The following is a 26,937-nucleotide window of genomic DNA, read 5'->3' on the forward strand; positions in this document are numbered from 1 at the left end:
AGTTGAATAAGGCTTGAGAAAAGGCCATTAGACTTAGCAGTTTAGAGACCATTGGTAACTTTGGAGAGAGAAGTTTCATCCTTTGCTCACATACACCCATTCCTGATGTCTTCATCTCTGCCTACTAAAATGCTATCCTACCTTCAAAGCCCATCTAAAATCTGGCTTTTCGGGCAGCTAGGCGGCGCAGTGGATAGAGCACTGGCCCTGAAGTCAGGAGGACCTGAGTTCAAATGTGACCACAGACCAGACACTTGACACATACTAGCTTTGTGACCTTGGGCAAGTCACTTAACCCTGATTGCCTCACTAAAAATAAATAAATAAATAAATAAAATCTGGCTTTTCTCCTGAAATGTTTACTGATTCCTCCTCCCCCACCTCCCATCTCTGGCTAGAAGTAAATTCTCCTGATGAGCTCTTTGTATCCTGTTTATACCTTTCTTTTGCAATTATCATATTTCAATCTATATTATATGTAACTGACTACATATATTGCCTATTTTAGTAGATTTTTAAGCTCCTTTAATGCAGGGAATTATGTCCTTTTTTTTTTCCCTTGAAAGACAGTACCAATGCCTTGCATAAAGCTAGTATTTAACAAATGTTTGCCAAATAAATGAAAGGAATCAAAAGAATATGAGATCAAGTTCACTTAGGAATCAGAAAAGAGTGGAATATAGAGTATACGTGGAAGGATTAGTCTTGGAAGAAAGAAGAGGTAAACTCAAAAACTAGAAGGAAGGATTAAAAAATGGATGTAGTGGGACAGATATGTTAAAGTGAGGAGGAAGACTAAGTAGATGAAGGTACTTGTGGCAGAGGATCTTAGTAAAGGCAAAAGTGAAGGTAACCTCTGAGATTGAAGGAGCAAAGGAAAGTGGATAAAATTCCAGTTGCTGAGGGTGGTAGGGGTTTAATGAAAGATGAATAAATGAATTGCCAAACAGCAATGAGCTTTGAGATTACATAGAATGAATTTATAGGATGAGGTATTTTTCTTAAGCATTATTTCTGATCTGGGGGAGAAACAGAGAAAATGGAAAGGTGGGCAAAAGTTGAGTTTTTGGTAGAGTGTGTGTGAATGAGTTTACAATGATGAGACATCATTGAGATAGTTGGCCAGTATTTTGCTTGCTAAGAAATCAAAGGTAGTTAGAAAGGAGCCAATAAAATAGATGAAGTGGGAAGATTCAGTGATTGGAAGGTGAGAAAAATGTAATAGAGATGGAAGAGTTGGAGAAAGAGTAAATAAAGGAGATGCGGTTAGAGCAGGGAGCATCAAACTTAAGATCTCATAGGAGAAATATTGATTAATATCCCCTAGTGCAACCATGTTGTTGGATAGTTAATCTGGGAGGAAGGTGAAGATTGGCATAGTTTCATGATGTAACAATTCAACTCAATTTAATAAGAATTTATTTAGCATTTTCTGTGTGCCAGATACCGTTCTTAGATAGAGGTAGAAGGACAAAGATGAAACAAATTTGAGTCCTTTGATTGCAAATGTATTTTGTCATCTGTCTTATTTTACTCCTTATATTTTAGCTATGTAGCCAAAATGATTATATCCTATTGGTGTTTGTTTTCTAGATGATTTGAATTTTCATTGCTAAAATAATTTAATATTGAAATATGAAGTATCTCCTATGAAATGTAAATGGTGGTCTTTATTTTAGTCATAGTCTTATACCCCTGATTGGCAGCAGGCAGATGGCTTATACTAAGCATCTGATACTAGAAAAGGCAATTATCTGTTTTTAGCCCCAAGAAAACACTTTATTTGCTTTATGCTCTAATAGGATCAAGTCTCCTACTGTTTCACTGAAAGCTAGATTTTTGAAAAATAACTGTAGCTGATTGCTGTTTGTTTGGGGAACAACTCTTTGTAGTTACAGTCAGTGTGGTTGGACTACTAAAACAAAATAACCCTGTCTCTGATAGTTTTGTCCCTACCATTACTTGCCATTACTATCTAACTAGTAACATAGTGATTGCTTTCTATTGTGCTTAAGTATGTTAGTTGCATTTTTGTTGTTGTTGTTATTGCTTTTGTTTAAATTTTCTTTTATTATGCTGACTTATTGGATAGCCTACTATTATTGACGGAATTTTCTTTGGTCCTGTAAAGGGTTAGAGCAAGTGGACTAAGCAGAACCAAATGTATTATGTGATTTTTCTCTGCCATGTATACTTTATTGAAATTTACATGACAAGGTATACCTAAATTATTCCTCCAGAGTATTTTTTTCATTACAAGTATTACAAATAATATTGTAATATGCTGTCCTTTTTCTATACAGTTTTTCTTTCTAATCAGAAAATCTCATCACCTTGGGAACTCTCAAGAGATGATCTACTTAAAATTTGTCTCTGCTCAGGCAAGACTATAGCTATTCTGTCTTATATAGTAGCTTGAAATTCTCTAAGAACGATTCTACAAACTCTCTTGGTTCCAATGTTTAGCTGTCTTTACAGCTTAGGAAGTTTATATATTCTTTTACCTTTTGAACTTAATTCTTTCTCCTCTTGTTCTATTATGGAAGTATAATTAGCTAGCCTTTCATAATAACTGTCTTACCCTACACATCTAGTTAATCTCTGAAACTTAGATGTTCCCCTTCTATATTTTTCATCAGTTTCTTCCAATGTGTCCATTTTTTCCCTGTATTGCCCCTTTGCTAATGGTTAAGGAGGTACGGTTACTGGTCTGTTTAGCTCCCATTGAGGTTTTAGTTACTTACTTGGTGCTTATCCCACCCTCAATTTATCTTTTGAATTTTGTGCCATCTGCGGTTTCAAACTGTTACCATGAAAAGCTCACAGGCAGAAATCGATAACTGACTTTTCTTCTTTACTCTATCCATTTCCTTTTTCCTTATCCTTAGTAGCATAATTAGACCTCCTACTACTCACTCAAGGTTTCTTTACCTCTTATATCCCTGTCTTTCCCTTGGAACTCCCTCCCAGTCCAGCCTTCTTTCTTGTTTTTTTCTTCTCTGTTGGAATTAGCTACTTGACCCCATCCATTACCATTCCCTTTTTCTGAGACTTTGACACTTCTATTATAGATGTTTCCCCTATTTTCCTTTAGGTACTACATCTGCTTCCTTCATTGTTGGTTAAGCCAGCCAGGGTGGAGAACCTGTGGCCTCGAGGCCACATGTGACCTTCTAGATCCTTGGGTGTGGCCTTTTGACTGAGTCCAAGTTTTACAGAAAAAATCCTTTTATTAAAGGGATTTGTTCCATGATTTTTTTTTTCTGTGAAGGCTTTTACTTTAGTTACATGTTCCTGCATTTAAACCTCTGGTTATCTTTAACTTCATAATTTTCCCCCTCATTATGCACATCCTTATTTATTCAGTCAATCAACTAGCATTTATTAATTGCCTACTGTGTGCTGTGCTAAACACTGAGGATATAAAGGCCTCTTCCCCAGTTAAGGAAAAAAAAAAGTCCCCTCCCTCAAAGAGCTCACAGTTTAATGGAGAAGAGAGACAACATGAAAACAACCATGTATAACTAGATATCTACAGAATAAATTAGAGTTGGTCTCAGGGTTGGCACTAAGATTAAAGAGGACAGGGAAAGGCTTCTTGCAGAAAATAAGACTTTCTGAGACTTGAAAGAAGCTAGGAAATGTTAGGCAATGGGGATGAGAAAGGAGAGCATTTCAGGTATGGGGCACAGCCAGTGAAAATGCTGGAAGTCAGGAGATGGAGTCTCATATGTGCAAGGAACTGAATTTCAGAATATGTGGGAAAAGGTATAAAAATATTGCAAAGGTAAGGAGCCAGATGTCATGTCTGTGTTCTTCAAATGGCTTGTCAGCCCCCTTGTGTCTCAGATTCATTTCTCCCAGTTTTTTCTCTGTCTCTCTACAATCTGATTCCGGTTTTAATCACCCAGTTGAAATTTTCATTTGTGACCTATTCAAGAGCACTCAAAAGACCTTTTCCTGACATTTAAGTGAAATTTTTACTATTTCTATGACAGAAACTAGGCATAGACCAACATCTTACACTGTATAACAAAATAAAGTCAAAATGGGGTTCATGATTTAGATATAAAGGCTGATACTATAAGCAAACTAGGAAAGCAGGGCATAGTTTGATCTATGGAGAAGGGAAGAATTCGTGACCAAACAAGAGATAGAGAACATTATGAAATGCAAAATCGATAATTTTGATTACATAAAATTGAAAAGTTTTGCACAAAGCCAATGTAACCAAGATTAGAAGGGAAACAGAAAGCTGGGAAGCAATTTTTACAGCCAGTGTCTCTGATAAAGGCCTTATTTCTCAAATATGTAAAGAACGGAGTTGAATTTATAAGAGTACAAGTCATTCTGTAATTGATAAATGGTCAAAGGATATGAACAGGCAGTTTTCAGTTGAAGAAATTAAAGCTATCTATATAGTCATATGAAAAAAATACTGTAAATCACTATTGATTAGAGAAATGCAACCACACCACTTCTATTAGATTGACTAACATGACAAAACAGGAAAATGATAAATGTTGGAGAAGATGTGAGAAAATTGGAACACTAATGCATTGTTGGTGGAGTTATGAACTGATCCAGTCATTCTGGAGAGCAATATGGAACTATGCCCAAAAGGCTATAAAACTGCATAACCTTTGATCCAGCAATACTGGATATATTGTACACAGTAACAGCAACATTCTCCAATGATCAACTATGATAGACTTAGCTCTTCTCAGCAATACAATAATCTAAGACATTTCCAAAAGACTCCTGATGGAAAATGCTCTCCACATGCAGAGAAGAAACTATGGAGTCTGAATGCAGATTGAAGCATACTATTTTTGCTTTTTTGGTTTTTTTTTTTGTTTTTGTTTGTTTTTGTGGTTTTTCTCTTTTGTTTTGTTTCTTCTTTCACAGCATGCTTAATGTGGAAATATGTTTACATGATTGCACGTGTATAACCTATATCAGATTGCTTGCCATTTTGGGGAAGGGGGAAAAAATTGAAACTCAAAATCTTATAAAAAGGAATGTTGAAATTATGTGTAATTGGAAAACATAAAATACTATTGAAAGAGAGAGAGAGAGACAGAACCAGTTTCCAACATAACAATACAAGCTCTGGTGACGCCTCAAAAGAAAAATGGCCCTCAGGAAAAGGATATTGACTCAGTAGATTTGGATGATGCAGACCTTCCACTCAGTGCTATGTAATAATGGAAGCATTTGGAGAGATGGTTCACTTGTTAAATACTTAATTTCCTTTTATAGGATACAAATATGAGAAGAGAAAGAAATGAAGAGAGTTAAGTAGATTTGACATAGATTTACATGAACATGTGCTTCTAATCTGTTTTCTTATAACTTGGTAACCTAGAACAGTGATGTCAAACTCAAACAGAAAGGGGGGTGGGGCTCTAAGTTTGAACATGTAATATTGTCTATGTTTTATTGTATTTTTATTTATTTTGATAAACATTTCCCAATTATATTTTAATCTGGCTTGGGCTATACTCAGGAATGTTGTAGGCTGCATGTGGCCTATGAGTCATATATTTGACACATCTTATCTAAAGAATATCCGAACTAAAATCAGTCTCTTAAAACACCAGGAACTCATTTTGTTACCAGTGATCTAAATTCAGTTCAATAAATATTATTTGAGCATCTACTAAGAAATAAAAATGTTTTACATCCTGGATGGAGTGATAAAATATTTATGGTCATCAATCTTAGAAATTTTGACAGTTTCATATTTATGAGATTAAAAACATTTACTCTGGAGGAAATTATGTTGGTCTTATTAAAAATAAAAGGTTGATGTGACTTTTTATTAAGTATTTTTATATTCATAACATTTTGATTCATCATTATTATCTATTAAAAATAAGTTACCAGGCTAAGATATCATTTTCGTCTTATGTCTGTGTTGCTACTAAATTTTCATTAGAGTGTTGACTATTTTAAAATTATACCTTTTTTATGCACTGGTTCTTAAGATGAATGGCAATTTTGGCATATTAAGTATTATTGGAACATCTATATAAGGGTTTTAGTTGGATTGGACTAAAGGGAAAATGGGAACTCAAAATACTACATCAGACATTTGAACTAAATACATTTTATACAATGTTTTACATGAGATCTTTATTCAGTGATGATTTGGCATGATTGATTTTCTTTTTTTCCCTAAAATAGTTTAAATTTTTATTTTCATTATTTTTATTTTTCCCACTTAATAGTATTTTATTTTTTCCCAATTACATGTAAAGATAGTTTTCAGCATTCACTTTTATAAGATTTTGAGTTTCAAATTATTTTTCTCTCTCTCTCCTATCACTCTCCCCTCCCCAAGATGGCAAGCAATCGGATGTAGATTATACATGTACAATCATATTAAACATATTTCCACTTTGATTACATCATGAAGGAAGAATCAGAACAAAAGGGAAAACCACAAGAAAGAAAAAACAACAAAAAAGAGAAAATAGTATGCTTCAATTTGTATTCAGACTCCATAGTTCCTTCTCTGGATGTGGAAAGCATTTTCCATCATGAGTCTTTTGGGACTGTCTTAGATCATTGTATTGCTGAGAAGAACTAAATCTATCAAAGTTGATCAATGCACAATGTTGCTGTTACTGTATACAGTGTTCTCCTGGTTCTGCTTACTTTACTCAGCATCAGTTCATGTAAGTCTTTCCAGGTTTTTTCTGAAATCTGCCTACTCATCATTTCTTGTAGCACAGTAGTATTCCATTACATTCATATACCGCAACCTGTTCAGTCATTCCCCAGTTGATGGGCATCCCTTCAATTTCCAATTCTTGGCCACCACAAAAAAAGTTGCTATAAATATTTTTGTACAGGTGGGTCCTTTTCCCATTTTTATGATCTCTTTGAGATACAGACCTAGTAATGGTATTGCTGGATCAAAGGGTATGAACAGTTTTATAGCCCTTGGGACATAGTTTCATAATGCTCTCCAGAATGGTTGGATCAGTTCACAATTTTACCAATAATGCATAGTGTCCTAATTTTCCTACATCTTCTCCAACATTTATCATTTTCCTTTTTTGTCATATTAGCCAGTCGAATAGGTGTGATGTAATACCTCAGAGTTGTTTTGTTTTAATTTAATTTAATTTGTAAATCAATAATGATTTAGAGCATTTTTTCATATGACTATAGATAGCTTTAATTTCTTCAACTGAAATCTGCCTGTTCATATCCTTTGACCATTTTTCAATTTGGGAATGATTAGTTTTTATCAGTGTTTTGTAAATAGTTCTTTATTTCTGTATTTAGTAACTGGAAGACCTCAATCTTATTTTGTATAGAAAGACATAATTGATGAACTTAGTCATTCAGTTGTGGCTTATAACTTTCATCATTGATAATCTTAAAGTGCAACTTCTGGATCATGTGAGCAAGATAGACAAGATAACAAACAAGACATTTTCTCTGATCCCCATAGCCTCTCAAACCTCTCCAAAACAGAAATTATGTGCCAAAGACAAAACAACTTTAGCTGTTTCCACAGTCTAGGACACCTAGAATCCAAAAAAAGATTAAAAAACAAAACCTGGGAACTGACACTCACTTAGCTCCCCTCTCCAACCTCCCTGGCAGCAAGGCTACACTAAGAGATCCAAAGATGTGACACAAGCTTATATCAAAACCCATTCCTATACCCTGGTTCCCCTTCTTTCTTCCCAGTGTCATGGCAACTCTAGCTCAAAGCTGTAGAAGTATGCTTGGACCTTGATGGTCCTTTAGGAGGAAAAGTCTCTCAGGAACTACAACCAATGCTGCAAAGTGCTGTAGAGGAAAATTCTCTGAACTGCTTGTGCTATGCTGGAGAACTGAGGAATAGACGGAATGTGACAGGTCACAAAAGACAGGACACCATGTATGTGGGGGTCTGTGTCGCACTCTACCAAGCCTGAAGGATAGAGCGCAGCACCCAACTAGGGCCAGTTCTGACCCCTCAAAAGTCAGTTGGGGCAGAGACCTAGGCTAATGAACTGTGAATTGCCCATTGTGAGAGAAGGATGAGACATCTAGAGATCCAGCCCCCAAGGAAACTACAGTCAGAGGCAAAGGAATCAGGGAGTTAAGGAAAATAAAGCGGAAAAAAATTGAAAGTACCAAAGATTTCAGGAAGAAGAAATCTCAAAGACCTTGAATGTAAACAAATCGATAGGAAAAACAGTAACAGTAGGAGATATGATCTGCAAATCTCATAAATGAGTTTAGGCATTTTTGAATAAATACTGCAAAATAAAACTCAATATTTGATGAGAAAAAGGATCCTGTGGAATTTGAGGGTAACAGAACCACAACATGCTGTTCCTGAGTGACTTAAAAGATAAATGAGCAGAATTTACGTCCTGCATAGTAAAAATAACGAGCAGAATAGAAAAACTGGAATCTGCAATGGCAAGCCTCGCCGAAGAAACAACAGAGAGAACAATAGATTGGGGATTCAGATACACAGAATTGAAGGACAATGTAGAAGAAGAGAAGCAAAACCAAGTAACATGAAAAGAAAAATGCTCACTATTCAGGCAAAATATACTGATCTTGAAGACAGGGTATGAAAAGGCAATTAAGAATCATAGGTGTCACAGAAGAGCATGAAAGGACAAAAAGCCCTTAACACAAAAATGAAGTAATAGAAGAGAACTGTCCAGAACTTCTGACTGTAGAAAATGAAATTCCATTTGAAAGAATTCACAAATCTCCTCCATCTATAAAACAAACAAACAAAAAACCAAGGCTGCAGTCTCCAAGACACAGAGTAATTAAAATTAACAGTTCAATGCAGGACCAAGTTCTGCAAGCCATCAGAAGAAAGATCTTCAAATAAAAAAGGGGCATTCAAATAACGTAAGACTATTCTTCACCAACTAGCAAAAAGAAGAGGGATGGAATAATGTGTTCTGAAGCACAGTGGAGCTCAGAATGTAGTCCATCCTCCAATTTTAGCGTAGCCATTTAGGACAAAAGATGGATATTCAATAATAAAGAAGAGTTAAAACATTTTTTGAAAGAAAACCAGAGGGGCAGCTAGGTTGCACAGTGGTTAGAGCACCAGCCCTGGAGTCAGGAGGACCTGAGTTCAAATCTGGCCTCAGACCAAACACTTGATACTTACTAGCTGTGTGACCCTGGGCAAGTCACTTAACCCCAATTGCCTGAAGAAAAAAAAAGAAAGAAAGAAAGAAAACCAGAACTGAAAGGATTTTTTGCTCCTCGAACACCTGAATCAACAGAAATGCAGGAGAAGTGAATAAATGGAGTAGGCAAGAACGGAGTGACAACAGAAAGATTAGTAAAATATTTCTTTCTAAATGTATACAAGGAGACAGGAGTGAAGGTGTGAATACTTCTTTTGTGGTACTGCATTACAACTTGGGAGGGTACATGAAATGGAGGGAGGGGAACAGGAGGATTGAAAGGAGTGAGTGATATGCTGGAGTCAAATCAAGGGCTTGCAATGAAGGGAAGGTGACTTCTGTGTTTTTAGAAAGAGAAAGGCCTATAGGGGAGTGAATGGAGTGGGGTGGGGGGAAGACTGAGAAGGGGAGAAAAGGAAGGAGACCTTACTTTGGAGGAGGAGAAAGTTCTATTGATGAACATTCCTGTGGATGAAGAGAAATGAAAACTTTACACTAGATGAGGCTTGAAGGGTGAGGCAGGGATTTGGTGCTTGAAAATATTACTTGTCTTGAGAGGGAGGAAGAATTTGAGGCCCTGGAGACAGTGGCACCTGGAGAAGTGGGAGAGCATGAACGCAGGGAGGAAAATTCCAGGAATATATAGGAAAAGAGGTCAACAAGAGAGGGCATAGATCAGAGAAGGAAGGGAAGGAGCCGTACCACAGAGCAGTATCATGTCTCACACCTGCAATAATTGGCATTGTTCTGAGAGTGAGACACAATGGAAAAGGGGAATCCATGGGGTAAGGCCTACTAGTGAGTGTCTGAAAGCATCTAGAGGGGAGAGCCTAGAATGGATGCCTTAGAAACTTTGTTGTATGAAGAATACAGAGAAAAGAGAGACCAGATGAGACCAGATGATTATAGGGGTCCTGATTCAGAGAATGAGGGTCTAGAGTAAAGAGAAAGAGAAGAAGGATAATGAGAGTGAGAGAAATCCTTTTTGTAAAGGGGTGCAAAAATTAAATTTGCATGCCATCTTGGGGGGAATGTTAAACTCAAAATCTTAGGGAAGTAAATGTTGAAAACTAAAAATAAATAAATTAATTATTTTTTTAAAAAAAGAATAGAAACAAAAGATACAGACTCAAATTGTGACTTGACTTAATGGAATCTTAAATAATGAGTGGGTCAGAGAACAAATGATAGAATAAATAAGTGTGTTAAGGAAAATTATAATGGTGAAACAACACCCCAGAATTTCTGGGATGCAGATAAAGTAGTGCTTAGGGGAAAATCATATCTTTGCAATCATACGTTAACAACTTAGAAAAAGAGTGGATCAATGAACTATATATTTTTTTAAATTAGAAAATCACCAAATAAAAAATAAGCCAAAAGAAGTAATGTTTAAAAAAGAAAAGGGAAATAGATCAATTGGAAACAAAAAACCCCATAGAAATAATAAATAAAACCAAAAGCTGGTTCTTTAAAAAGACAAATAAAATTAATAAAACCTTGGCTAACATGATTGAAAAAGAGAACAGGAAATTGAATCAATAACAAGTGGGCAAGATGAAATCACAGCAAAATCATAAGAAAAAAAGAATAATTAGGACATATTTATGCACAGTTATTTGCTAACAAAACTGAGAACACTAAGGAATACCTTCACAAATATAAAATACCCAAAGTATCAGAAAATTCAGATAGAGATCTTAAATAACTTAATATCAAAACAGGAAGTAGATCAGTTGTATAGGAAGTACCAATGAAAAAACTCTTTGTCCTGATGGATTCACCAAAGAATTCTATTTATCCTTTAACGAACAGTTAGTACCTGTACTTCACAAATTATTCTCAAAGATTGAGAAAGAAAGAACCCTATCAGAATCCTTTTATGAGACAAATATAGTCCTAATACCTAAACCAGGGAAAGATAAAACATGGAAAGAAAACTACAAGTCAGTATCATTAATGAACATTGACTCAAGCATTTTAAACAAAGTCCTCTCAGACTACAATGATCTGTCCAAAAAAATCATTCATTATGATTAAATGAGATTTATACCTGGGAAGCACAAGGATGGTTCAACACTAGGAAAACAATCAATATAATCATATAAAAAACCAAAACATCCAAAACCACATCATCATCTTAGTAGATTCAGAAAAAGCCTTTGACAAAATAGAACATTCATTTAGCTGTTTACTCTCTGTAAGCATAGAGGGAACTTAAAAAAAAAAAACATAAAAACATCTACCTAAAAGCAAAGTAAGTATCATGTGTAATGAGGATACTTTTTTAGCAAATATGGAAATAAAGCAGGAATGCTTGCCTTCCCCAGTATTAGTTGATATAATTCTAGACAAGAGGGAAGTAAAGGAATATAGATAGGTAAAGAGGAGATAAAATTATCTCCATTTGCTGATGACATGATGGTTTACTTACAGAACCCCAGAAAATTAACAAAGATACCGAAACAATTAACAGATTCAGCAAAGTTGCAGGCTACCGAATAAATCCTCAAAGATCAATAGCATTTCCATATAATAATAACAAAACAAAAGAAGTAATAATAGAAAGGGAGATCCCATTCCAATTACCTACAAAATACATAAAATATCTAGGGATTGACCTCTCAAAGTACACAAAAGACTTGTATAGATTCAGTTACAGAGGGCTCCTTAAAGAATTAAAGAACAACCTAAATAAGTGGAGGAATATTGGCTAGACCATGCCCATATAACGAAAGTGACAATACTACCAAAATTAATTTATACTTTAAATACTATACAAATGAAATTACAAAAGGGGATACTTTGCAGGACTTGATAAAATAATAACAAAATTTGTTTGGAGGAAACAAAAGATCTAGAATATCAAGGGATACGATGAAAACAAGTAAGTACAAAAGGGGAATAATACATCCAAGCCTCATTCTATATTATAAAGCAATAGTCATCAAAATCTTCTGGTGTTGGTTAAAGAATAGAGTGATAGATCAGTGAGATGGACTAGACAAAGGAGATGCAGAAACAATAGAACTCATCAACCTAGTGTTTGATAAAGTGGTAAACATAAACTAAGGAAAAACTCCCTATTTGATAAAAAAAAACTTCTGGGAAAACTGAAAAGCAATGTGACAGAAATTAGGCTTAGACCAATACCTTACACCATACTCCACAATCCTGTTGTTGTCCTTCATGCTCAAAGAGGACTAAATTGAAATTACTATGTTGGGGTCCAGGTACCATGTGTCCTACTGTGACTGATCAGACCAATACAATCTTGGAAGTCTCTACCACAGGTCAGGGACAAATAGTCCATATGAACATTTGGAGTGGAAATGTCTCTAAATTTGCACATCTAATATGTTGGGGGGGGGGGGTTGTTTTTGACTGAGTGCAGTTTGCTTTGCTCATATAGCATAGTGCCTTCTTTGACAGGGGCTGTCCTGTGCCAGTGTCTCCCATGTCTCACAATTGATTCCCAAGTTCTTCAGAGAGACCTTGAGAGTGTCCTTGTGTTACTCCTTCTGACCTCCATGCAAGCACTTGCCTTGTGTGAATTCTCCGTAAGTCTTTTAGGCAAATGTACTTTTAGCATTTGAACAATGTGGGCAGCCCATTGGAGTTGTGCCCTCTGCAGTAGAGTTTAAATGCTTGGCAGTTCAGCTCAAGAAAATACTTCAGTGTCTGGTACCTTATCTTGCCAGACAATCTTCAGGATCTTCCTAAGACAATTCAAATAGAAGCAATTCAGTTTCCTGGCGTGTCACTGGTAGACTCTCCAGGTTTCACAGGCATACAGTTTCACAGGTCAGCACAACAGCTCTGTAGACCTTCAGTTTGGTAGGCAGCCTAATACCTTTTCTCTCCCACACTTTCCTTCAGAGCCTCCCAAACACTGAGCTAGCTCTGGCAATGCATGTGTCAACTTCATCATCTATGTGTACATTCCTGGAAAGTATGCTGCCAAGGTAAGTGAACGTATCCACAGCATTCAAAATTTCTCCATTTGCTGTAACTGATGGTTCCATGTATGGATGGCGCAGTGCTGGCTGGTGGAGAACCTCTGTTTTCTTGTTGTTAATTGTCAGGCCAAAATTAGCACAAGCAGCAGAGAATTGATCCATACTTTTTACATCTCAGCCTAGTAGGCTACATTAAGCACACAATTATCTGAAAACAAAAAGAAACAGACCAACTCTCCCTCCATTTTAGTCTTGGCTCATAGCCTTTTCAAGTTAAATAATATACCATCAGTGTGGTAAATTGATGACCTTGGTGCTGTTTTCATGCTCATGGAAGGCTTCCAACAACATTGCTGAGAACATCACGCTCAAAAGTATGAGAGCAAGCACACAGTCCTGTTTCACTTCATTGGTAACTGGGAAAGCATGAGAGCATTGTCCATTATCCAGAACCTGTGCGAGCATTCTGTCATGAAATTGACATATAATACTGATGAACTTTTCCAGTTAACCAAATTTTGCCATTATTTTCTACAAGCCCTCGCAGCTAACAGTATCAAAGGCCTTCATTAGATTGATGAATATCGTATATATCTCTGTTCTGCTCTGGCATTTCTCCTGGAGTTGTCAGCACAAACACCATGTCGACTGTTCTCAGCCCTTTCTGAAGCTACACGGTTTCTCAGATAGATGACCATCTTCCACATGAAGGATCAGCCTGTTAAGGAGGGCTCTGGCAAAAATCTTACCAGCAGTGGCTAAGAGACTGAACCTGTTGTGATTGTCACAGGACAGTCTATTTCCTTTTCCTTTATAGAGATGGACAATGGAGCTTTCCTTGACCTTCTAGGGGATAACCTCTTCTTGCCATATAACCTGGAAGATTTGTATGAGCAGTGAACTCCCTGCCTTATAAATCTCAGCTGGAATAGAATCAGAACCAGGCACTTTGCCCCATGAGAGGAACCTAAATGGCATTCAAAACCTCTTCTTCATTTGGGTTTGGCTAGAGAGGGATAACTTCAGCCTGGAGTATACTGTCAGTGGCTACAGCATTGGTTGATGTTGATGATGGTCTGTTGAGAATGCTGTGGAAGTGTGTGGCCCATCTCTTCAGGATCACGTCCTTATCACTAATTCAGTATGACTCCATTGCTAGTTGAGTTGCAGTCTTTGGCCCATGAATAGCCTTCAAGGCACCATAAAAATGTTTAGGATTGTTAACTGATTTTCATCTACCTTTTTATTGAGCCAAGAATTCTTCATCTCTCTAAGCATCACTTACACTTTACTTTTGATGGAGTTGAACGTTGCCTTCTTAGAGATGGACAAACTATCCTGCTGGTAAACTCTGCGAAGTTCTTATTTTTTGTTTAGCAGCTTCTGAATTTCCCCATTGTTTTCATCAAACTGATCTTGATGTTTGCAAGTGTTCTGGCCCAGATGAGTAAATGCAGTGCTGTATGTCAAATCTCTGAAAGCTCCCCACTCCTTTTCTGCTCCACTGTTGCCAACCATGTGTTGACTCGGCTTTCCCTCTAAGTTAGCAGCAAACTATTTATGTATGGAAAAGCACTCTAATGTATTGATATTAAGTCTTCTGATAGTCATCTTTTCTTAGGGCTGCTGCTTTTGTTGAATGCAAATGTTTAGCTTGGGGAGTATAAGTCTATGATCAGTCCAGCACTCTGATTTGTCACTCTCACATCCTGTCTGTCTCTTCTTCTTACCATGACATAGTCTGTTAAATGCCAGTGTTTGCTGCAAGGGTGCATCCATGAAGTGTTATTCCATTTAGGCAAACAGAAGACAGTGTTGGTGATGAGAAGGTCATGAGATGCACAGGTCTTCAGTAGTAAATGACCATTGCTGTTGCTGTTTCTGACTCTGTTCCTCCCAAGGATTCCTTGCCACGGCTGACAGTCTGTACCACTCTGGTGTTAAAGTCACCTAGAATTACAAGCTGCCCTTTTTTGGCACATTGATGATGAGGGTCTCCAGATCTTCATAAAAATTTTCTTTGACCTCATCATTGTTCATTGTGGTGGGAGCACTGATGACGATGATGTGGCACTTCCCTGCAAGTGGCAATCACATTGTCATGAGCCTGTCCTTCACTCCTTTTGTAAGCTTGTTGACTTGATTAGCTTTAATTGCAAAACTTAGGCCATGTTTACACCGTTCCCCATCACTGCAGCCACTCCAAAAAACCGTGTATCCAGCTTCAACTTCAGTAAGCTGGCCTTCATTTACCAGCTTTGTTTCACTCAGGGCTGCTCTTTGAATGTGAAACCTGGCTGAATTCTTTTGCAACAAGAGCTATAGGTCTTTCAGTTCTAATGAATTTCTTGTTGTCCATAAGCATGCACACATTCCGTGTACCAACGGTGAGTGGAATCATCTTCACAAAAGTTTTTGTACATTTTTTTGTGTTTTGACTGCAAGGTAGGATCCCCCTATAGCAGTAAGCAGGCCAGGTTTAGGTTGATGATTTGTGTGATGACTACAAAGAAACATGAAAAGATCTATATAAACCGAGGCAGAGTAAAGTAAGCGGAACCATGAAAACAATATGCACAGTAACTACAATAATGAAAAGGGAAAGAACAGTAACACATTATAAAATCAAAAGTAAATATAATAAAATTATAAAGGCCAGGTAGGACTTGAAAAGCTATGAGAAGACATCCCCAGCCTACCCCTTCCTAGAGGTGGAAAGTCCACAGGTGTTACACAATGCACATATTTCCAGACTTTTCCAATATATCAATCAGTTGTGCTGGCTTTTTTTTTTCCTTCCTCTCAAAAAAAAAAAAATTTGTCATTTGAGATGTTTCTCTGGGAGCAAAAGAATAATGTGTATACATAGGATTCTGTGGTGATGTAAGAAACAAAATATCAATAAGAACTTATTAAAATGTAAAATTAAAGTGCCTGTGTTTTCTGGGGGGCTGCAAACTACATAGCTTTGAAGTCATATAGCTACCTCTAGACCCCAGAATCTTTGACTCTACAGCAGTATTGAACAACCAGGAGCTTTTTCACCTTTCAAACCAAGGTCTAGAATTGAATTGAGCAGTCTCTATTGCCCATCTCTACTATATTCTTACTAGAGGAAGAAGTGTCCAGGGGTGTAGCATTAGTTAGTCCAGATTCCTTGTTGAAGTGGTGTTGGGTTAATCTTCAAGGGTCCTCCCCCAGAAAACTTAAGTTGAATGTCCTTATGCTAACTCCAAGGTCAGTAGGAGGGATAGACTACTTTCTCTCTTTGTACTGGACAGCTAAGTGAATACATATAAATACCATAGATTACATTAATATAATATAACAGGATATAGCTATACAAAAAGACACAGAAGACAGTCTTCATACTATAAGGTATGCCATACAGAAGAACACATAGGGGTCCCACCACTATGTTGTTGTGAATAATGGAATACAAGCCTCTGAAGAATTCAAATTATTACCTAATAGGCAATGGAAAGACCCATGTTAGAGTTAATTTGGCTGTGACAAAGAATTACATATAAAAAGTGATATTAAGATGTTATCAGAGAAAACAACTTTGAAAGGCAAAGGCTCCAGTAAGGTCCTTGACCATTCATGATTTCATAAGATGAGTGATGAAGCAGGCATCTTACCTCTTAGCAGAAGTGAAGAATGAGATAAACATTTTCAGACATGATCAGTGAGTGTATGGCTTTGTTTTGTTTCATAGGCCCTCTGATTACTAATATCACATAAGTCATAAAACTATAGAAACATGCTCACTAAAATTTTTTCTGTTGTTAGTGAGGGTATTCTACCATGTCCCTATAAAAGAGGAATTCCCTGGAGAGAGAGAACTTTCAGATGCTGACGTTGTGTTGATTGCCCAAAGTCCCAGAACACTGCAAAGCCTCCTAAATAAGTTTTAGAGTCTAGCCTGACAATGTGCATAGCAAAAACCAAATGGATAAAAAGTACCTCATGTCTAGACTATGTTGATTCCTATGATATCATTACCACAGGACACTCCTGATGAGGAAACTCCCCCAGTGCAGATAGAAGTATGGTGGGCAAAAGATGAAATGACTAAGGAAACAATGGTTTGACCTTCTGACCATATCAGTTAAGCAATGCATGGCAATTGCCCAATGAATTGGGACCAGTAACCTTCCTCAGCTTTGGCCCTGGATGTCAAATACATGGGGAGACAGATTTTTATACATTAAAAATTGTTGTTTGTTTATTTGTTTGTCCATTCTCTAAGAGGACCAATGACATCAGGAAGGTGATGTCTTGACTTGCAAGTGAACTGGATTTAAGTGAGGCAGGGTTGTGTAAAGTCACCAGCCTGAATCCGATAAGACCAGTTAATTCAAAGGAAACAATACAGCTGAAGCTGCCCTGACACACTTTATTGGGGCAAGGAGACGTCAGGGGCTTTCTCTGAGTCATACAGTGTATGTCCGAGGTAGAACATGAATCCAGGTTGTCTTGACTCAAAAGTCAGTATTCCATCCATTATGTTTCTTTGCTTGTTGTCTATACATTGTACTTACTTATCTGTGCTGATGTTGTTTTTTACCCTGTAGAGTATAAGCTTCTTCACGTCAAGGAATGTTTTCGGTTTTTTGTTTTATCTCTAGCATTTTTATACCAGCCTTGAACATAATAAGTGCTTCATAAATATATGTTTGACTGAATTGAACTTCTTAATCACTGTTACTCCTAATTTCTTTTTCATTTTCAAGAATATGTGAATTAGGAGTATGAAAATGAGACAGGCTTGGGGTTTTTTTTACCTATTTTTGGTGAAAATGCAATTATTGCTTCTCCATTTTACATAATCTCAGGTAGTTTTTAATGAATACCTTTTTATTATATCAAGAAATACTTGATATAATATATAACAAGAAATACGCACTACTAATATCATAGGGTTGTTGTGAGGAAAACACTATAAGCCTCAATTTGTTATATGACTTACTATCCTCATTGTTTTTAAAATTATTTAATTCTTTAGAAGGGAATGTAAGGGTTTTTTTTTGTCCTTATTACTACTTTAATAAACTTAACAAAAGAACTCTAAAGAAAATTGCTAGTTTTGCTAGAAACTAATTAGGTTAATATATTATTTCGTCATTTGACAACGTCTCTCAAGATAGCTTGTGTTGATTGGAAACTAAGGAAGTGTCCACCAGTTGGGAACAGCTAAACAAATTATGGCGTAAGCATGTAGTGGAATGTCATTATGTTGTAAGAAATAGTGCAAAGGATGGTATCAGACCTGGAAAGACTTCCATGAACTGATGGAGAAGGAAGTGAGCAGAATCAAAAGAATAATTTATATAGTTAACAGCAACATTGTAAAAATAATTACTACTAAGAAAGACTTAAGAATTCTGATTAGTGTAATGACCTACCACGATTCAGGAGGATGAGTGATCAAACTGACGAAATTGAGGTCAGGGACTCACAGTGCAGAGTGAGACATACATTGTTGGCCCAATGTGGAGACTTGTTTTCCTTGATAATGATATTTAATACTAGGATTTTGTTTTTTTCTTTTAGTTTGGGGAATTTATCAGAAGGGGACTATTGATAGGGCTACCAAAATTGGGGGGAGGAGAAAAGTAAGAAAAGAGGGTTACTGAAACAGAACAGGAAAAAGGTCAGTTGGGAACAGACAAAGCAAAACTGCTTTGAAAATAACAATAGTGAATTTGTTGTTATGACAGAGGAGTGAGCTATATGTGGTAGTGCAGATTTGTAGCTGAATATATAATTATCTTTCTGTTCTTTTTTGTATAAGGAAATATATATCTTATTTGGTTTTATGTTTGGTATAGCATAAAATTCAAAAGATATCTTGTAGTGTTCTTTTTTATATCTTCATTGGTACTAGTATTTAACTGTTTCATTTACTCTATGGTATTATTATCATCATCATCATCATCATCATCATCATTATCATTACTCTTATATTGAGTACTCTTTGCCTTGCTTATTTTCTATTTTGGTCAATTTTTATTTTCTTGCATATTGTCTTATGTATTTTTTTATTGGTTTTTTTTTCTCTTCCCTCTTATTTTGTTGGGTTGGTTTTGTTTTGTTTTGTTTTTTGAGAATTTATGTGATGAACTTGGCTCTCTTCAAACATTTCACTTCACCATTTTAGGTTTACACCTTCTGTCTTTCTTTCTGCCCCCCATCAGATTGACAGATGCAATCTATTTGTTATTTGCCTTCCATTTGTTGAGTTTTCAGGGGTTAAAATTCTGAATTCCCCTCCTAGCTATCACATTAAATAGCAGCTATATTTATCATGGGATGAGGAAAAGAAAACTGATTGTAGAGCTCATTTATCATCAGGCCTCAAGGATGGCATGGGCAGGGTCGGGGCTCTAAGCTATCTTCTTTTCCCCAAGAGCAGAGTAGTGAAAAGATGGTCCCACTCACTAAGTTCTTTTTTACTGACTACTGTACTGTACATTTTACATGATCAGTGCCTTAACTCTGTATTCAGACTGAGAAGTGATCAATTGGTCCCCTTAACCCCCTATTCTTACTTCAGCATTAAAAGTCAATTTAATGACTTTTATTTATGCCTTTTTAAAAAATATCAATCATTTCTCAATATCCCTCAGCCATGAATACTCCCTTATAATGAAGTAATATATTAGCAAAAAACAATCAACAGAATTACCGTGTCTGGTAGTACGTGAAACATTTGTACCTGTGATCTCTAACCTTTTTATTGAGAATTGGGAAGTATGTTTCCTTATCTTTTCTCCAGGACCAAGATTTGTTATGGCAATTAATATGAGTTCAGCAGCATTTTAGTAGGGGTTGGTTGGTTACATGATTGTGATCATGATTACATTATTTTCTTGGTTATATTTGTATCCTTAGAACCTAACACAGTACGTAGAATGTACCAAGTATTTAATAAATGCATGTTGTTTGATTGGTTCTGCTCTCTTTCATCTGCATTGGTTCATACGAGTAGATTCTGATAGTAATCCTAAGCTAGGTAGTGGGACGTCAATAGAGTGGTAGCCTCAGTGTCAAGAAGATCTTGGTTAGGTCTCACTTCTGGCATATATACAGGCTGTGTAGCACTGGGCAAATCACTTTCAGTGTCCCAAGCAGTGCTCTAAGTCTAAATTGTAAAACAGTTTCTGTCTGCATTGGTAGAAATTTTTCACTGGGAGTTCCCTTTGCCAATGAAGTCACAGGTCTAGAAACCCTCAAAAAAGCATAATGCCACAAATATTTGGATTTCCCAAAAATCTAGGACATATTACATATTACTCAATTGTGCAACCTTGGTAAAAGATACAAAAGATTCATTACTCTTCTAAATATGGATAACTGCCTATGTATCATTCTTTGTGTACAAGTTCACTGTGTAAACTAGAACTGAATAAAGAGACCAGACAGTATTGTGCCAGTCTTGGGTGGCACATGCCTGGAGCTGATGACATTCTTATCTACTTCAGGTGCCATCTGTACTTCTACTAGGAAGAAGAGGAATGGTATGAAAGGAGTATAGGTTGTAACGACTTAAAATAGGGCTAATTCCTACCCCAATTTGCATGAAAGTTCTCTGTGCAAGTTCTAGGAGATTTAAAATGAGACTTGGTCAATTTCATCTCCCCATTTCAATTCCTATATTTTGTAGCTAAGGCCTTTCCAAATAAATTATTATGTGGTAATCCAGTATCCACACTAGAGGAGAAAGTAGAAAGCCCCATGCAAGATTTATCAAAGAATATTTGGTACAGCCAACTGACACCTTAAGAATAATGGGGGGGAGGGCTGCTAGGTGGTGCAGTATATAGAGTGCCCGCCCGGATTCAGGAGGACCTGAGTTCAAATCTGGCCTCAGACACATAACGCTTACTAGCTGTGTGACCCTGGGCAAGCCACTGAACCCCATTGCCCCCCCCCAAAAAAAAGAATACCTGAGAGGGAAATACTGTAGCTCTCCAAATCCTATTGATGTTAGGGTGATGAGAGGGACAGTAATAGTAGCTACAAAGATGGCTTCCACCTTTCAAAAACTTTGTTATTACAGGAAAAATCCTATCTCTGATCTGTATTATGGATTCTACCTCAGTTTGAGGGAGGGGGTTCCAGGATGGGAAAGAAAGGTTATCATCTGTAACTGGTACTGCCTGATCTAGGCTTTGGAATTTTTGAGCATTTTAATTAAAAGGGATGAGAGGGATATGATTGGAATGTTTCCTTCAAACCTTCTTTATATACTAGTGGTCTGCTAACAAAGGGGATGGTCAGTCAACAAGCATGTTAAACATTTGCTATATGCCAGGCACTATACTAAGCACTAAGGTTACAAAGAAAGGTATAAACATGGTCCCAGCCCACAAGGAGCTCACATTCTAAAGGGAGAGACAATAAAGCAAGAAATTATGTACATACAAGATTATAAGATATGTACAGTGTAATGGAAGATAACTTCAGAGTTATGGCCTTGGGCAGTTGGGGGACATGGTGAAGGGAAAAGCCCCTGAAGAGGTGAGAGTTGAGCTGAATCTTGGAGGAAGCCAGGAAGCAGAAAAGAAAGATAGTATCTGTGATTCAAGGTGCTAATGGTTCATTTGAGCTCACATGGATGTTTTTCTATGAAATTTTAATTGGGGAGACAAGAGGAGACTTTGGATGGTTTTAGGGATGAAAGCAGAAGAGAGTGACAATTAAAACTACATAGGCATACAGCATAGTAACTAATTAATACATGCATGAGTCTTCCCAGGGTGTTCTGTCTCTAAAATGGCTTAGTCATTGCTAAGGAAGGTGGTCTTGGGTTGGATTTCTAACATAGTCTCCGCTGCATGGATCAACATAAGTTTCATAAAAAGAACGAAGGTACCAGAGTTTGCTCATGGCCTGAATTTCTGTTTAGGTACTTAACTCTCCTATGCCAGTCACCAGTCTCTATAACGGGGTTTCTTAACATTTCTTTTATGAGATGTGAACCCATCTGACAGTCAGGTGAAGTCTATGAACCCCTTTTCAGAATTTTTTAAAAAATTCATAATTGAAGCAAATGCTAAATTTCAGTTTAAGTTAGTGAAAATGAAAATTAATTTTTCCCCCCATCTGAGTTCATGGACCCCTTTTTGGCCCATGAATCCAGGTGATGAACTTCTGCTCGTAAGTGTGGTCAATGAATAGGTTAACATTCACTGGGCATTTTTTGTTTAGTACTTCATATATTGGGATGCTGACTTGAATATGACATGAGCCAGCAGACAATTGCCTGGAATTAAACTAGACCCCAAACATACCACCTTAACCACTGCAAAATGAGGTTTTTGTGTCTGTCTGACTGACACAGTCATCAATGCTATTGAAGATGGAATAAAGGAGACACTAGAGTTGAGGTGGTACCTTGGATGCATCATCTTGGCTCTAGTCTTCTACTTGGTTATAAATGAAGCCAAACTATTATCACATGTGCTGTAATCTGCAGTACAGAATATTGTTCCATGAACATAAAGACATTTAATAAATGCCTTCTGAAGATTATGCCTCCCATTTTCAACGCATTAGCTCCACAATAACACCAGAACCAAATCTTCATAGTTTGCAGTGCCTGTATTCTTCTGTTGTTTATGTTCCAGCCTCGAGCTGTGGCAGGATTTCGAGGAACAGTCCGGTATGCATCAATCAATGCTCATCGAAACAGAGTAAGTATCTGAATTTCGAGCATATCAATCTGATCATTCTTGATAATGTAAAATATTGCCTGTTCTGCCTCATGTGCTCATAAGTTTCTTTCATCCGATTTCCCTTGCCTCTTTGTCTGGAAAGTACTTGAGTAAGGGCAGATCTTTATAGCTTTGGAATTAATTGAATAATTTGTCCTAATTTAGCAGTTGTTATAGTGGTATTGATTGCAGAGGAGTTGGTAATTATATTCTTTAGTGATGTGTATGCTAGGATATTGGACATATGCAGCTGCGTGATAAGGTAGTAGGAATGAAATTGGATTAGCCAATAAAAAAGGTAATAGCTAAGGATTAGCTAACTACACGTTTGTAATATAGCTTATACCTTCCTTTGCATGCATGATCTCTACCTATATTTATATACTTTATTCTAACCTCTGATTTCATCTGAGTAGGAAGCCACCAGAGAAGAGTTTTACCAAAACCAATCTATGCAATTGTTCTGTAGTTTATAGTCTTAACAGAATTGCCTATGGCACTGAAAGGTGACTTGAACCCAAGTCTTCCTGACTCTGAAGTTCTCTCTTTATCCATTATTCCATGCTACCTCTTACATTTACACATCAATTTATGAGATTGTGAGGAAAATAAAATATTAATGAATGCTCTTAGTCAAGAAGTTATTCACAAGCAGGGCAGTTAGGTGGTGCAGTAGATAGAGCTCCAGCCTTGGAATCAGGAGGACCTGAGTTCAAATTCGGCCTTAGACACATGACACTAGCTGTGTGACCCTGGGCAAGTCACTTAACACTGATTGCCTCATTAAAAAGCAAAAAAAAAAAAAAGTTACTCATGAGTCCCTAAAATTATTTATGCCTAATGGAGCGTATTTTATCTTTTATATGACTATATTTACAACATACCCCCAAACCATTCCTTTTCCCCACACATCTACAAAATGCCGTGAATGTGCAGTTCCCATCCCTTCTTGACTTTCATTACATTAAATCATCCCTTTCCTTGTGTTTTTTTCTTTAGCCTTTTATTTTTACACTTTTTTTACTTACACTAAGTTTTCTATATCTAAAGTTTGCATTGTAACTTAGGAAAGGAAAGTACCTCATGGGATTCCTGGCCTTACACCTTGTTTTGTTGGGAATGGGATGATGGGGATGAGAAATATATTAAGAGCTTTTGGGGGGGAATGAAGGAGAACCCTTTTTTTGAACCCCTGATCCCATTTTTTTTATGTAAAGCCCCAGATTGGATAAGGTACATTAAATAAGAACCTGAACAATGCTAAATAAATATATATGTATGTACACACATATGTATATATATGTTAGAATTATGTTTGATTTTATAGATTATTCTCTGAATAATATACTTCTATATAATACTGATTTAAGTAATATTAAATTGTCAAATCGGTGAGATATTTGTTATACACTTACTATGTATCTGGCATTGTATTAGACACTAACTAATTCAGTTTGTATACCAATATGATTGATACCTCTTTTTCTTGTTTTCAGGCAGTTGTTTTTTAGGAAATATTTTTTATCCTTGGGATATGTTTTTTTTTAATTATTTGAAATGTTAGTTTTTCTCAGTTAGCTCACCCAGAATGATGTTGACATTGTAATCTTTAAAGTGAAGTATTCTTTTTAGAATAAAGATAGAATTTTTCTGGGCCTTTAAGTAGCCACATTAGTATTTTGAAGATAGGCGATGGAAAAGCTGTCAGAAGCATCTGGAGTTATTTTATTAAAAAGGTAAAGCTTTCTTCTAAAAGTCTTAGGCAGAGGAAGTTGTAACTCCACTAGTGAAACAGAGGGTGGTTCACCAAGACTCAGGATCTGCTTCTGTCTCAAAGTGTGGTATTTGTTTTTGATGGTTTTTAAGGTGGGTATTTTTCTGAACTTTGTTCCTGATCATACTTAGGGATTTGTTTTTCACCCAATTTTGTGAGGAATTTAATTGAAGTCTGAGAGTTGACTGGTATCATGAATAGAAGGCTGATTCCAGAGATAGGTTTAACTTCTGCTTCTGACACAGACTAGGTCGGTGACTGTGGGCAAGTCAACAAGCCTTCATTAAATGCCTAATGCATGCCAGGCACTGTGCTAAGCACTGGAGATACCAAGAAAGACAAAAAACAATTTCTGCCTTCAAGAAGCTTATAATCTAGGTAAATAGGTAAATCATTGATCTGTAAGAGAAAGGAGTTTCCAACCTAAGAATTCCCTATAGTAATAAAATCATACATCTGGCCCCCTCTCACCATCACCCAAAAAACGGTTTACTGGGATTCAACAGGTATCTTAGTTCCTTAGGTTGTGCAGTCTAGTCATAAAGATTAGCAGTAACTCAATGTGATGAAATACTACTTTGTTTTACTTAGGAAATGGGAAGACATGATGATCTTTGGTCTTTGTTCTACATGTTGGTAGAGTTCGTAGTTGGACAACTGCCTTGGAGAAAGATAAAAGACAAGGTGAATTTAGAAATTGTTATGTTGATTGTTGGGTGGAAAGAGGTGATTTTCGCCCAGGTAAGCATCTTCTTGAAAAATAGCCTCAATTCATTAAAAACTGGGGAGAGTTTCACTATTTTCCAGATTGTCCCTCTATGATGAGTTGATAGTGAGGTTCAAATTATGATTTTTAAAATGAGTGTATGTAGAACAAATATCACTTTATATGCAACTAATTCATCTGAGTTGATTTCTAGCTTTCCCTCTGAACCAGTAGCTTCTATATTTGTTGTCCTCCTCTGTTGTTTGATTTCTAAACAGCTAGTTTGTATTATTAGATTATGATATTGTTTGAAATGAGAGCCGTGAAAGCATAGAAACTTCTTTCTATGTTGATAGAGGAAATTAGGCCAGATTTAAGGTGATTTCTATTCTTTCTTCTTGAAAGCTATAAATTCACCTGGTGCAGAACAGTGTAGTGGCACAGGCAGCATTATTGTATATACAAGACATGAAAAAGAGTTCAACCTTTTGGTTCTGCATTATAATTTTTTAAAAAGCAGAGTACATTAATGTTATTAAGATCCCTAGTCTTACTTTGCCCTTAACTATCTACATATGGTCTTAATCCTTAGTATACACTTGAGAATATCAGAGAGAGGCTCTGAGTGTGTAATTAATTAGAGAAATTTACTTTGGTTTCTTCTTTTATCATTTCCTTAGGAGCAAGTGGGTTCTATTAAGGAGAGATATGAGCACAGACTTATGTTGAAACATCTCCCTACAGAATTCAGCATCTTTCTGGACCATATCTCCTCTTTAGATTATTTTACCAAACCTGATTACCAGGTAAGCATTCATTTTCCTTGTTCGTGGACTTTCTTTGTTCTCTCTGTTTTGACCTCAGTATCTAGGCATTATAACTTTGATGGTATTGGTTGGTGACCGTGGTGTCATATAAATCTCTTTTAGTGCCTTTCAAGGAATATAGTATATGGAGCTGTCTAATCTATTAGTAATGGGGTTTTTCTCCCCCCTCCTACTTGAAATATTTAGTCACACTTGTGGGTTTGTAATTTATTATGATACAGATTGTATTGTGCATGCTGTGCTAGATGAGTTATACAGACATGACAGTATGCATATGGGCAAATCATTTGGTTCATTCGGGGGCACTTTCCCTTGTGCTATGTACAAGGACCTGAGAGCTGCATATTGTTTATACCTATGTTGTGGGATAGTCAGTAAAGATTTTTGGCTACATTCTGTCTGTGGCCAGTCTGCTTTAGTTGCTTAAAGGATGGAATTAACGAGGTCAGGAGTTCACTTCCTATAAGGCTTGGGTTGTATTTGGCCACAGATTGCACCCCTAACCAGCTATCTTACAGATGGATTCTGTTGATAAGAGGGAGAAATGGGTAAATATGAGTAGTTTAATGCAAATCTGTTACAAGTGTTCGAAAAATTATTCAAGGCACATGTTCTACTATAAATTGTATGATGGTATATATTCATGTGCAAAGAGAAACTTAAGCGAGGAACACAGATTTGCTCACATTGTTCATTAGAATGTACCCTTGAGGCCTGATTAAAGTAAAAAATGCCATTACCTTTGTCTAGTCAAAAGCCTGATAATAATATTTTAC

General features: G+C 36.6%; 1 protein-coding gene across 1 annotated transcript in view; it reads left to right on the forward strand.

Annotated features, from left to right (window-relative positions):
* The window catches only part of TTBK2 (tau tubulin kinase 2), a 214,681-nt gene that overhangs the window by 121,535 nt on the left and 66,209 nt on the right, over positions 1 to 26,937 (forward strand). The window contains exons 7-9 of the mRNA XM_027869987.1: positions 22,768 to 22,833; positions 25,220 to 25,312; positions 26,015 to 26,140. Of these exons, the coding sequence (XP_027725788.1) occupies positions 22,768 to 22,833; positions 25,220 to 25,312; positions 26,015 to 26,140 (285 nt within the window). The remainder of the gene's footprint in view (positions 1 to 22,767; positions 22,834 to 25,219; positions 25,313 to 26,014; positions 26,141 to 26,937) is intronic.

Source organism: Vombatus ursinus, unplaced genomic scaffold (assembly GCF_900497805.2).
Source record: "Vombatus ursinus unplaced genomic scaffold, bare-nosed wombat genome assembly UNPS02014794.1, whole genome shotgun sequence".
Classification (NCBI taxonomy): Eukaryota; Metazoa; Chordata; class Mammalia; order Diprotodontia; family Vombatidae; genus Vombatus; species Vombatus ursinus.